Source organism: Haliotis rufescens, unplaced genomic scaffold (assembly GCF_023055435.1).
Source record: "Haliotis rufescens isolate VD_foot unplaced genomic scaffold, xgHalRufe1.0.p SCAF_7, whole genome shotgun sequence".
Classification (NCBI taxonomy): domain Eukaryota; kingdom Metazoa; phylum Mollusca; class Gastropoda; order Lepetellida; family Haliotidae; genus Haliotis; species Haliotis rufescens.
In genome coordinates, this window is record NW_025964361.1 from 23,431,599 (window position 1) to 23,446,216 (window position 14,618).

The 14,618-nt window shown below is 45.0% G+C and overlaps 1 protein-coding gene across 4 annotated transcripts in view; it reads right to left on the reverse strand.

The window, feature by feature from the left end:
* LOC124137455 (arf-GAP with Rho-GAP domain, ANK repeat and PH domain-containing protein 2-like) overlaps positions 1 to 14,618 on the reverse strand; it is a 126,541-nt gene that overhangs the window by 49,956 nt on the left and 61,967 nt on the right. For all 4 annotated transcript variants that reach the window (XM_046503747.2, XM_046503746.2, XM_046503745.2 and 1 more), the window contains 6 exons: positions 8,797 to 8,875; positions 5,166 to 5,228; positions 4,249 to 4,330; positions 3,372 to 3,430; positions 2,792 to 2,845; positions 284 to 373 (listed from right to left, as the gene is read on the reverse strand). In XM_046503747.2, the coding sequence (XP_046359703.2) occupies positions 284 to 373; positions 2,792 to 2,845; positions 3,372 to 3,430; positions 4,249 to 4,330; positions 5,166 to 5,228; positions 8,797 to 8,875 (427 nt within the window). The remainder of the gene's footprint in view (positions 1 to 283; positions 374 to 2,791; positions 2,846 to 3,371; positions 3,431 to 4,248; positions 4,331 to 5,165; positions 5,229 to 8,796; positions 8,876 to 14,618) is intronic.

The window sequence follows — 14,618 nt, forward strand, 5'->3', positions numbered from 1 at the left end:
CAAAGCCCTGTAATAACCAAGGGACACAATCCTGTCATGACTAATGGACACAATTCTGCTGCACAGATACATTTACAGTGCCTTTGATCACTGGCCAATCATGCCCTCTAATGGCACCATGCCCTCTACTGACACAATGTAATTTAATGACACAATGCCCTCAAATGACAGAAGATCTAGAATCAAATAATACTGCAGCTTCATGGGTTTTAATGGGGATCAACAATTCAGCGAAAAAAGGTTCTTTGACAAATATGTAACCATGGTAACAGATGGTGCCTACCTCTATATTATTGTAGTAGCACAGGATACTGCCTCGTATTGACACATAATACTTCTTGCCACCTGGTCCATTCTCAAACTTGATGTAGCCCTGTAATTGAATGAGATGCTCAGAGAACTTTGAGTACTGTCTTCGAGAAAGTAACAACACAGTTTGACAAATGGACTTTCTTCATGCAGCCAACAGGACCAGTGGTAGAAACAGTAATATTTCTGGTCCATAGGCCAGTGTCTCCAAAACATATTTGTTGAAGGCCAGTAAACTGTACAATGAAAGCTGGGTCTGAGCACATCAAAAACAAACCAGACACATGGACAAAACTGAACAGACATCACACAGACATTCCAGATAAATAGTTACATAGAATGTTACACACAGTTTCACATCTCCACAATGTGGCTACATTATAGAATGTTACACAGTTTCACATCTCCACAGTGTGGCTACATTATAGAATGTTGTACACAGTTTCACATCTCCACAGTGTGGCTACATTATAGAATGTTACACACAGTTTCACATCTCCTCAGTGTGGCTACATTATAGAATGTTACACACAGTTTCACATCTCCACAGTGTGGCTACATTATAGAATGTTACACACAGTTTCACATCTCCACAGTGTGGCTACATTATAGAATGTTACACACAGTTTCAAATCTCCACAGTGTGGCTACATTATAGAATGTTACACACAGTTTCACATCTCCACAGTGTGGCTACATTATAGAATGTTACACACAGTTTCACATCTCCACAGTGTGGCTACATTATAGAATGTTACATACAGTTTCACATCTCCACAGTGTGGCTACATTATAGAATGTTACACACAGTTTCACATCTCAACAGTGTGGCTACATTATAGAATGTTACACACACTTTCAAATCTCCACAGTGTGGCTACATTATAGAATGTTGCACATTGAATAAACATCAAACAGTGAGTGAGTGATTCACCACAGTCAGCACTATTTCAGCAACCCTGAACATGATCACGTGTACGGACAACCCAGCTACTAGCCCCACCACAGGGCAAGACGGCACGACTACCCCCACGACAGGGCAAGACGGCACGACTACCCCTACCACAGGGCAAGACGGCACGACTACCCCTACCACAGGGCAAGACGGCACGACTACCCCTACCACAGGGCAAGACGGCACGACTACCCCTACCACAGGGCAAGACGGCACGACTACCCCTACCACAGGGCAAGACGGCACGACTACCCCTACCACAGGGTAAGATGACACAACTACTCCTCCCACAGGGCAAGACGGCACGACTACCCCTACAACAGGGCAAGACGGCACGACTACCCCTACCACAGGGTAAGATGACACAACTACTCCTCCCACAGGGCAAGACGGCACGACTACCCCTACCACAGGGCAAGACGGCACGACTACCCCTACCACAGGGCAAGACGGCACGACTACCCCTACCACAGGGCAAGACGGCACGACTACCCCTACCACAGGGCAAGACGGCACGACTACCCCTACCACAGGGTAAGATGACACAACTACTCCTCCCACAGGGCAAGACGGCACGACTACCCCTACAACAGGGCAAGACGGCACGACTACCCCTACCACAGGGTAAGATGACACAACTACTCCTCCCACAGGGCAAGACGGCACGACTACCCCTACCACAGGGCAAGACGGCACGACTACCCCTACCACAGGGCAAGACGGCACGACTACCCCTACCACAGGGCAAGACGGCACGACTACCCCTACCACAGGGCAAGACGGCACGACTACCCCTACCACAGGGTAAGATGACACAACTACTCCTCCCACAGGGCAAGACGGCACAACTACCCCTACAACAGGGCAAGACGGCACGACTACCCCTACCACAGGGTAAGATGACACAACTACTCCTCCCACAGGGCAAGACGGCACGACTACCCCTACCACAGGGCAAGACGGCACGACGGCACGACTACCCCTACCACAGGGTAAGATGACACAACTACTCCTCCCACAGGGCAAGACGGCACGACTACCCCTACCACAGGGCAAGATGGCACGACTACCCCTACCACAGGGTAAGATGACACAACTACTCCTCCCACAGGGCAAGACGGCACGACTACCCCCACCATAGGGCAAGACGGCACAACTTCCCCCACAACAGGGCAAGACGGCACGACTACCCCCACCATAGGGCAAGATGACACAACTACCCCCACAACAGGGTAAGACGGCATGACTACTCCTACCACAGGGCAAGATGACACGACTACCCCCACAATAGGGTAAGATGACACAACTACTCCTCCCACAGGGCAAGACGGCACGACTACCCCCACCATAGGGCAAGACGGCACAACTATCCCCACAACAGGGCAAGACGGCACGACTACCCCCACCATAGGGCAAGATGACACAACTACCCCCACAACAGGGTAAGACGGCACGACTACCCCTACCACAGGGCAAGATGACACGACTACCCCCACAACAGGGTAAGATGACACAACTACTCCTCACCTCCTTGTCCGGGTCCTCCATCCAGGGCTCGTCACTGTTGTCCATGTGGTTGTTCTGTAACATAAAACAGCTCATCACAATCTGTACAGTATAGACTGTCAAGACATGTCAGCTTATCACCAATGTACCTCCATCATACTGACAATCAAACCCAAGAAAATACTCCATACTACTTTTATTTTTCCCTGAAATATGGATCGCTTCTCAATGGAAGCAACTCTTGAGTGAACACAGAAAATATGGCAGTTACCCCATAAATCAGGAAATACGGCCTTTACCCCATAAGTCAGGAAACATTTTACAATGTCAATGTTGTTATTTTGTCCTCTGTCCAACCACTTTAGCCTCATAAATCTGTAATACTGTTATGAACAGTTTTTATTGATCCAGCCTTATATCCTCCTTTGATTTGGCTCCATCAAGCCAATTTGATCCAAAGAATACGTAATAAAACAAAGAAACTTGGTCAGGCCCAAACAATATTTTCAAATAATGAGGTTTCATGGTTTGGAGGCCAATAAGAGAGTGACAAACAAAGTTGGACTGAACTCTCCAGTCCTCCTCCCCAGTGTCAACTCACATTCCTCTCGTGCAGGGATATAGCGGCCATCAGGGTTTGGGCCCAGTTTAGACAGTCCTCTGTAACAGGAGAAAACTGAACACTTAGGACATATGCACAACAGATGTTTACTGAATCTGAAAACAAATTTTAATTGAAGACACCAACAGTAATACATGTTCCTACTGGGCTCTTAAATGGAAACATATGCAAACACTACCCAAGATTTGACATCTGTATTAATCACAAAACATTCACTACGACGTTATATAACCACTTACACCTGCAGGGATGGACATAGCCACAAGCCCGTAAGTCTGAGACAAGTGAAGATCTACAGGGACAAGTGGTTTTCTCCCAATATATATGTATTTTACATAACTCAATAGGAAATAAGCTGAGGACAAGTTGGGTATAAACCATTGTCTACCCCTGATATAGGGTGAGTGAGTGACCTGGGTTTGCTTTGAACAGTATTTCGGCTATATCATGGCATGTCAGCATCAAGTGGGAGGAAAGCCCGAAGTGATACAGGTCTGAGACACGCATCCCTTTTGCTACTTGTGCTAAATGTCAACAAACCCCACGTTCTCCTCTTAACATCATTTTCTGTAGATTAAGTGTTATGATGTGGAGTATTACTGAGATGAGTCTTCTAATTTGAACAGTATTTTACGTACTTCCCAGACCACTTTGGTGAAACCCACGATCATGGTTATGCTGATGACTAACCTACATACATGATCAGGGTGAACCAGGATTCAAACCCATAATCCCAGGTTTCTGGGACTCTGCTGTCAGGTGACTGAGCCACCTCTGCCCCTCCTCCACATGAAGGGTGATGAAGAGAGTGGAACATCTCCAAGTACAAATTGACTTTACAACAAGGAGTACCTACCCAAACCTTCTGCAGCAAACAGAAAGACCCGATCGTTGAGCGTTGTTGTTAACCGGAACTTAAACCTAGTTCTGTCCCCATCCTAAAACAGTGAAAACAAGTATAACAATGTAACAAGATGAACACATCAATGAATGTGTGATGGCACAGAGAGTCAGATTGTAAACAAAGTGTATACACATGTGAAGAATCAAACCCACACAGTTGCCAAGTTAACGCTTTTACCACTGAGTTACCTGACATTCCTTGACCGGGATTTAGAAGAAGTTGTGACAGGTAGTAACCATATTCTACAACATTACAGAGCATGTGCTAATGTTTTCCTCCTTGATAATCTTCCTGAACGCTTAATACAACCAGTCAAATATTGACTTTCACCTGGGGCAGTCCTGGGTTTGGCAGATCTGCTCGACTGATCTCCATTGGTCGACTGGCTGTCGTCACGCTTTCGCTTCTTGTCTGAGGTTACGTATCGTAGCATTGTGAGGATAATGATGTACGTCGATGATGCAAGGTATTTATGTACAGTTGTAAACACCTTTCACTCAGATTAACAAGATGTTTCTCAGTAATTAATCCTTGATTAATCAGTGTCAACTCAGTTTATTGCCTATTACAGTGATTGACCGATTGGACTATCATGTAGGTACGATGTATTTACAGCAATCAAAACAAACAAAGCTTGTCAGTGTAGATAATCTTCATTGTGTTACAACTGCAGACAGAAACTGCTCAGTCCTAACTGTTGATCATGTCCGGTCAAAATTTAAGAATGTCCGGACAATACTTTTTAAAATGTCCGGTCAGGAAAATTTAAATGTCCGGTAAGAAATATTTTAAACCGGACATTTGAGATTCCGAATCGGACATGTCCGGCGCATATGACGGTTTCCGGACCCCTGGGATTACTCACATACCTTGACATCAGTGTCAACCTTCTTCATACAGGCAAGGGGGATAACTCTCCTGGAGATCTGACTCTGCAAGGACAAAACAAATAACAATCCTCATTAGGATAGGAAGACACTTTATGTCTGTATCCCAGACAGTTAAGAATTATGATTGAAAAAAGTTTATCATCCATAAATGTAGGTTTAATACCTAATAAAAATAAGGTAAAGGCTGCATAAGAATACTTAAATGTTTCTCAGGCATATTTTCAGGAGGGAGGCCAAACTTTGTGAATATTTACACAAGAGTAAACCAGTTTAGGCATATCTTTTAAACATCCTTGGTGCTTTGATGGTCAATATGATATTTTCCTGAAACCATTTCAACTATTTAAGCCAGACAGTAGTCTGTGAGGGATAGATAACATACACATTTTGTAGACATAAACTATAAAGGCTTAATATGACTGCCAGAAAAACATTTATTCTTGTGCTGCCTAACTGCTTGATGTGAGGCGATCACCAGGCACTGGTCCTGCTTATTGCTATTTTAGGACAATCGCCTATCTCCACTTCCTCCTAACTATAGCTAAGCACACCAAAAGAGTTCACACAGAACAGTTCCAGGTCACTCCCCATTGTCTTCAATCTATGTCATTGACAGCTGTATTGATTTAATCCTTGTCCACCAAGGACTTGACAACACAGGATCACCTACAAACTGTGGACCTGCACCAAACAATGGCCTATATATACCAGACAAGTAGCCTAGATGTCTTTTCCAGTTTTATTAACAAAGTTACAAGCATAACCCTCGCCGTTACTAACAAAGCATCTGAGATACTGTATTTTCTTGTATATAAATGCACTAGAACATTATGCACGTGCCCTATTCTTGGATACAAGTTCCTGGAAATATTGCCATTTTGTATATTGCACGCAGTGAAAAAGTACCTTGTATCCAGTGGTCGCAAAAAGCACCTGCCCATAGGCCCATGGCAGGTAGATCTTGTGTTTTGCTCGTAGTTTCAAGTTTGTATTGGTCTAATCGCCTTCAGTAAAATTGTTTGTCATTTATTTGTCAAAATAAGCCTCATTTATTTTAATGAGGGCCTGAAGAGTTTAGTCATGGCCTGCAGTTTCTACAGTCTGTGTGTCCTGAAGACAACCTGGTAATATTTTTAATTTCAAACACTGCTTGTAATCACTTCAGTGATCAAACAGAGGAAACAATCTCGCCCAGTGGAAATGTGAAAATTATGATAACACTGGACATGATGGTCTGCACTTTCATCTGTATTTCCTGTTGTGCTTGGCATTGTTTTGAATGCAAAGATTAAGATAACTGTGCATCATTTTCTCACTAAATAAGCCGGAAATAGCAACTAACTGTACACAGATCCCACATATCAACTGGTCTTTCAGTTAAGAACATGTCAAATATTAAATCCAAAAAGATTTTAATCCAATGATTGGAAGGAGTGAGTATGGTTTTACTGTATAGAACAATTTAACAAGTGACTGTTTGCAGCTTCCCAGGGACTTTCTATTTCCACCTCACTCTGCTAAAAACAACATAGCTATGATAGGAAACAAACTATCAAGTATCCAACATAAGTCACTCTGCTATATACAACATAGGTACGATAAGAAACAAACTATCAAGTATCCAACATACCTCACTCTGCTATATACAACATAAGTACGATAAGAAACAAACTATCAAGTATCCAACATACCTCACTCTGCTATATACAACATAGGTACGATAATAAACAAACTATCAAGTATCCAACATACCTCACTCTGCTATATACAACATACCTACGATAAGAAACAAACTATCAAGTATCCAACATACTTCACTCTGCTATATACAACATAGGTACGATAAGAAACAAACTATCAAGTATCCAACATACCTCACTCTGCTATATACAACATACCTACGATAAGAAACAAACTATCAAGTATCCAACATTAGTCACTCAGCTATATACTACATAGGTACGATAAGAAGCAAACTATCAAGTATCCAACATACCTCACTCTGCTATATACAACATACCTACGATAAGAAACAAACTATCAAGTATCCAACATAAGTCACTCAGCTATATACAACATAACTACGATAAGAAGCAAACTATCAAGTATCCAACATACCTCACTCTGCTATATACAACATAGTCACGATAAGAAACAAACTATCAAGTATCCAACATAAGTCACTCAGCTATATACAACATAGCTACGATAAGAAACAAACTATCAAGCATCCAACATACCTCACTCTGCTATATACAACATAGGTATGATAAGAAGCAAACTATCAAGTATCCAACATAAGTCACTCTGCTATATACAACATAGCTACAATAAGAAGCAAACTATCAAGTATCGAACATACCTCACTCTGCTATATACAACATACCTACGATAAGAAACAAACTATCAAGTATCCAACATTAGTCACTCAGCTATATACAACATAGGTACGATAAGAAGCAAACTATCAAGTATCCAACATACCTCACTCTGCTATATACAACATAGGTACGATAAGAAGGAAACTATCAAGTATCCAGCATACCTCACTCTGCTATATACAACATACCTACGATAAGAAACAAACTATCAAGTATCCAACATAAGTCACTCAGCTATATACAACATAACTACGATAAGAAACAAACTATCAAGCATCCAACATACCTCACTCTGCTATATACAACATAGGTATGATAAGAAGCAAACTATCAAGTATCCAACATAAGTCACTCTGCTATATACAACATAGCTACAATAAGAAGCAAACTATCAAGTATCGAACATACCTCACTCTGCTATATACAACATACCTACGATAAGAAACAAACTATCAAGTATCCAACATTAGTCACTCAGCTATATACAACATAGGTACGATAAGAAGCAAACTATCAAGTATCCAACATACTTCACTCTGCTATATACAACATAGGTACGATAAGAAGGAAACTATCAAGTATCCAACATACCTCACTCTGCTATATACAACATACCTACGATAAGAAACAAACTATCAAGTATCCAACATTAGTCACTCAGCTATATACAACATAGGTACGATAAGAAGCAAACTATCAAGTATCCAACATAAGTCACTCAGCTATACAGTTAATACTAGGTTACTTATCTTTTTATTCATGAAGTATCTATGTGGTATTCAAAATAACTCACTCTTAATAACAAAGTAACCACAATAACATATATCAATGATGAATGTTTTGTTTATTTGTTGTTTATCACCGCACTCAGCAATATTCCAGCTATATGACGGCAGTCTATAAATAATCAAGTCTGGACCAGACAATCCAGTGATTGACATCAAGAGCATTGATTCATGCAACTGGGATACAATGACATGCATTAACCAAGTCAGCGATCCTGACAGCCCGATCCCGTTAGTCGCCTCTTATGACATGCATAGCAGGCTTTTATGGCAAGCATTGGTTGCTGAAGACCTATTCTAAACCGGATCTTCACGGGTGCAATGAAGTATGCGTTATTCAAGACAACACACAAATATATCCACACTGAATTTCAGCTAAATCAAATTACTATTCACAAAGCATCCCAGATGACCTGCCGTCACAAAGTGCCAAGGACCACCTACCCTGTTATTCACGTAGTACCGCAGGTCTCGGCCATTGAACACCACCCATCTCCTCCTCCACCCTCTGTTGGCTTTCACTCTGCAACAGATCAGGGAAACAGTCAGCTGTGCTACCATGGTATCACAAGCAGGTGCTGGCCTTTAGTATACAGGAGACAATAGTCAGGGAAACAGTCAGCTGTGCTACCATGGTACCACAAGCAGGTGCTGGCCTTTAGTATACAGGAGACAACAGTCAGGGAAACAGTCAGCTGTGCTACCATGGTACCACAAGCAGGTGCTGGCCTTTAGTATACAGGAGACAATAGTCTGGGAAACAGTCAGCTGTGCTACCATGGTACCACAAGCAGGTGCTGGCCTTTAGTATACAGGAGACAATAGTCTGGGAAACAGTCAGCTGTGCTACCCTGGTACCACAAGCAGGTGCTGGCCTTTAGTATGCAGGAGACAATAGTCTGGGAAACAGTCAGCTGTGCTACCATGGCACCACAAGCAGGTGCTGGCCTTTAGTATACAGGAGACAACAGTCAGGGAAACAGTCAGCTGTGCTACCATGGTTACCACAAGCAGGTGCTGGCCTTTAGTATACAGGAGACAATAGTCTGGGAAACAGTCAGCTGTGCTACCATGGTTACCACAAGCAGGTGCTGGCCTTTAGTATTTAGGAGATAACAGTCTGGGAAACAGTCAGCTGTGCTACCATGGTTACCACAAGCAGGTGCTGGCCTTTAGTATACAGGAGACAATAGTCTGGGAAACAGTCAGCTGTGCTACCATGGTTACCACAAGCAGGTGCTGGCCTTTAGTATTTAGGAGATAACAGTCTGGGAAACAGTCAGCTGTGCTACCATGGTACCACAAGCAGGTGCTGGCCTTTAGTATACAGGAGACAACAGTCAGGGAAACAATCAGCTGTGCTACCATGGTATCACAAGCAGGTGCTAGCCTTTAGTATTCAGGAGACAACCGTCAGGGAAACAGTCAGCTGTGCTACCATGGTACCACAAGCAGGTGCTGGCCTTTAGTATTCAGGAGAGAACAGTCTGGGAAACAGTCAGCTGTGCTACCATGGTATCACAAGCAGGTGCTGGCCTTTAGTATTTAGGAGAGAACAGTCTGGGAAACAGTCAGCTGTGCTACCATGGTATCACAAGCAGGTGCTGGCCTTTAGTATACAGGAGACAATAGTCAGGGAAACAGTCAGCTGTGCTACCAAGGTATCACAAGCAGGTGCTGGCCTTTAGTATTCAGGAGACAACAGTCAGGGAAACAGTCAGCTGTGCTACCATGGTATCACAAGCAGGTTCTGGCCTTTAGTATTCAGGAGACAACAGTCAGGGAAACAGTCAGCTGTGCTACCATGGTATCACAAGCAGGTGCTGGCCTTTAGTATTTAGGAGAGAACAGTCTGGGAAACAGTCAGCTGTGCTACCATGGTTACCACAAGCAGGTGCTGGCCTTTAGTATACAGGAGACAATAGTCAGGGAAACAGTCAGCTGTGCTACCATGGTATCACAAGCAGGTGCTGGCCTTTAGTATTCAGGAGACAACAGTCAGGGAAACAGTCAGCTGTGCTACCATGGTATCACAAGCAGGTGCTGGCCTTTAGTATTTAGGAGAGAACAGTCTGGGAAACAGTCAGCTGTGCTACCATGGTATCACAAGCAGGTGCTGGCCTTAAGTATTCAGGAGACAACAGTCAGGGAAACAGTCAGCTGTGCTACCATGGTATCACAAGCAGGTGCTGGCCTTTAGTATTTAGGAGAAAACAGTCTGGGAAACAGTCAGCTGTGCTACCATGGTATCACAAGCAGGTGCTGGCCTTTAGTATACAGGAGACAACAGTCAGGGAAACAGTCAGCTGTGCTACCATGGTACCACAAGCAGGTGCTGGCCTTTAGTATACAGGAGACAACAGTCAGGGAAACAGTCAGCTGTGCTACCATGGTACCACAAGCAGGTGCTGGCCTTTAGTATACAGGAGACAACAGTCAGGGAAACAGTCAGCTGTGCTACCATGGTACCACAAGCAGGTGCTGGCCTTTAGTATACAGGAGACAACAGTCAGGGAAACAGTCAGCTGTGCTACCATGGTACCACAAGCAGGTGCTGGCCTTTAGTATACAGGAGACAACAGTCAGGGAAACAGTCAGCTGTGCTACCATGGTACCACAAGCAGGTGCTGGCCTTTAGTATACAGGAGACAACAGTCAGGGAAACAGTCAGCTGTGCTACCATGGTACCACAAGCAGGTGCTGGCCTTTAGTATACAGGAGACAACAGTCAGGGAAACAGTCAGCTGTGCTACCATGGTACCACAAGCAGGTGCTGGCCTTTAGTATACAGGAGACAACAGTCAGGGAAACAGTCAGCTGTGCTACCATGGTACCACAAGCAGGTGCTGGCCTTTAGTATACAGGAGACAACAGTCAGGGAAACAGTCAGCTGTGCTACCATGGTACCACAAGCAGGTGCTGGCCTTTAGTATACAGGAGACAACAGTCAGGGAAACAGTCAGCTGTGCTACCATGGTACCACAAGCAGGTGCTGGCCTTTAGTATACAGGAGACAACAGTCAGGGAAACAGTCAGCTGTGCTACCATGGTACCACAAGCAGGTGCTGGCCTTTAGTATACAGGAGACAACAGTCAGGGAAACAGTCAGCTGTGCTACCATGGTATCACAAGCAGGTGCTGGCCTTTAGTATTCAGGAGACAACTATCAGGGAAACAGTCAGCTGTGCTACCATGGTACCACAAGCAGGTGCTGGCCTTTAGTATACAGGAGACAACCGTCAGGGAAACAGTCAGCTGTGCTACCATGGTATCACAAGCAGGTGCTGGCCTTTAGTATTCAGGAGACAACTGTCAGGGAAACAGTCAGCTGTGCTACCATGGTACCACAAGCAGGTGCTGGCCTTTAGTATTCAGGAGACAACAGTCTGGGAAACAGTCAGCTGTGCTACCATGGTATCACAAGCAGGGGATGGCCTTTAGTATACAGGAGACAACAGTCAGGGAAACAGTCAGCTGTGCTACCATGGTACCACAAGCAGGTGCTGGCCTTTAGTATACAGGAGACAACCGTCAGGGAAACAGTCAGCTGTGCTACCATGGTACCACAAGCAGGTGCTGGCCTTTAGTATACAGGAGACAACAGTCAGGGAAACAGTCAGCTGTGCTACCATGGTATCACAAGCAGGTGCTGGCCTTTAGTATACAGGAGACAACAGTCAGGGAAACAGTCAGCTGTGCTACCATGGTATCACAAGCAGGTGCTGGCCTTTAGTATTCAGGAGACAACAGTCAGGGAAACAGTCAGCTGTGCTACCATGGTACCACAAGCAGGTGCTGGCCTTTAGTATTCAGGAGACAACAGTCAGGGAATCAGTCAGCTGTGCTACCATGGTACCACAAGCAGGTGCTGGCCTTTAGTATACAGGAGACAACAGTCAGGGAAACAGTCAGCTGTGCTACCATGGTACCACAAGCAGGTGCTGGCCTTTAGTATACAGGAGACAATAGTCAGGGAAACAGTCAGCTGTGCTACCATGGTACCACAAGCAGGTGCTGGCCTTTAGTATTCAGGAGACAACAGTCTGGGAAACAGTCAGCTGTGCTACCATGGTACCACAAGCAGGTGCTGACCTTTAGTATACAGGAGACAATAGTCAGGGAAACAGTCAGCTGTGCTACCATGGTACCACAAGCAGGTGCTGGCCTTTAGTATACAGGAGACAACAGTCAGGGAAACAATCAGCTGTGCTACCATGGTATCACAAGCAGGTGCTAGCCTTTAGTATTCAGGAGACAACCGTCAGGGAAACAGTCAGCTGTGCTACCATGGTACCACAAGCAGGTGCTGGCCTTTAGTATTCAGGAGAGAACAGTCTGGGAAACAGTCAGCTGTGCTACCATGGTATCACAAGCAGGTGCTGGCCTTTAGTATTTAGGAGAGAACAGTCTGGGAAACAGTCAGCTGTGCTACCATGGTATCACAAGCAGGTGCTGGCCTTTAGTATACAGGAGACAATAGTCAGGGAAACAGTCAGCTGTGCTACCAAGGTATCACAAGCAGGTGCTGGCCTTTAGTATTCAGGAGACAACAGTCAGGGAAACAGTCAGCTGTGCTACCATGGTATCACAAGCAGGTTCTGGCCTTTAGTATTCAGGAGACAACAGTCAGGGAAACAGTCAGCTGTGCTACCATGGTATCACAAGCAGGTGCTGGCCTTTAGTATTTAGGAGAGAACAGTCTGGGAAACAGTCAGCTGTGCTACCATGGTTACCACAAGCAGGTGCTGGCCTTTAGTATACAGGAGACAATAGTCAGGGAAACAGTCAGCTGTGCTACCATGGTATCACAAGCAGGTGCTGGCCTTTAGTATTCAGGAGACAACAGTCAGGGAAACAGTCAGCTGTGCTACCATGGTATCACAAGCAGGTGCTGGCCTTTAGTATTTAGGAGAGAACAGTCTGGGAAACAGTCAGCTGTGCTACCATGGTATCACAAGCAGGTGCTGGCCTTTAGTATTCAGGAGACAACAGTCAGGGAAACAGTCAGCTGTGCTACCATGGTATCACAAGCAGGTGCTGGCCTTTAGTATTTAGGAGAAAACAGTCTGGGAAACAGTCAGCTGTGCTACCATGGTATCACAAGCAGGTGCTGGCCTTTAGTATACAGGAGACAACAGTCAGGGAAACAGTCAGCTGTGCTACCATGGTACCACAAGCAGGTGCTGGCCTTTAGTATACAGGAGACAACAGTCAGGGAAACAGTCAGCTGTGCTACCATGGTACCACAAGCAGGTGCTGGCCTTTAGTATACAGGAGACAACAGTCAGGGAAACAGTCAGCTGTGCTACCATGGTACCACAAGCAGGTGCTGGCCTTTAGTATACAGGAGACAACAGTCAGGGAAACAGTCAGCTGTGCTACCATGGTACCACAAGCAGGTGCTGGCCTTTAGTATACAGGAGACAACAGTCAGGGAAACAGTCAGCTGTGCTACCATGGTACCACAAGCAGGTGCTGGCCTTTAGTATACAGGAGACAACAGTCAGGGAAACAGTCAGCTGTGCTACCATGGTACCACAAGCAGGTGCTGGCCTTTAGTATACAGGAGACAACAGTCAGGGAAACAGTCAGCTGTGCTACCATGGTACCACAAGCAGGTGCTGGCCTTTAGTATACAGGAGACAACAGTCAGGGAAACAGTCAGCTGTGCTACCATGGTACCACAAGCAGGTGCTGGCCTTTAGTATACAGGAGACAACAGTCAGGGAAACAGTCAGCTGTGCTACCATGGTACCACAAGCAGGTGCTGACCTTTAGTATACAGGAGACAACAGTCAGGGAAACAGTCAGCTGTGCTACCATGGTACCACAAGCAGGTGCTGGCCTTTAGTATACAGGAGACAACAGTCAGGGAAACAGTCAGCTGTGCTACCATGGTATCACAAGCAGGTGCTGGCCTTTAGTATTCAGGAGACAACTATCAGGGAAACAGTCAGCTGTGCTACCATGGTACCACAAGCAGGTGCTGGCCTTTAGTATACAGGAGACAACCGTCAGGGAAACAGTCAGCTGTGCTACCATGGTATCACAAGCAGGTGCTGGCCTTTAGTATTCAGGAGACAACTGTCAGGGAAACAGTCAGCTGTGCTACCATGGTACCACAAGCAGGTGCTGGCCTTTAGTATTCAGGAGACAACAGTCTGGGAAACAGTCAGCTGTGCTACCATGGTATCACAAGCAGGGGATGGCCTTTAGTATACAGGAGACAACAGTCAGGGAAACAGTCAGCTGTGCTACCATGGTAC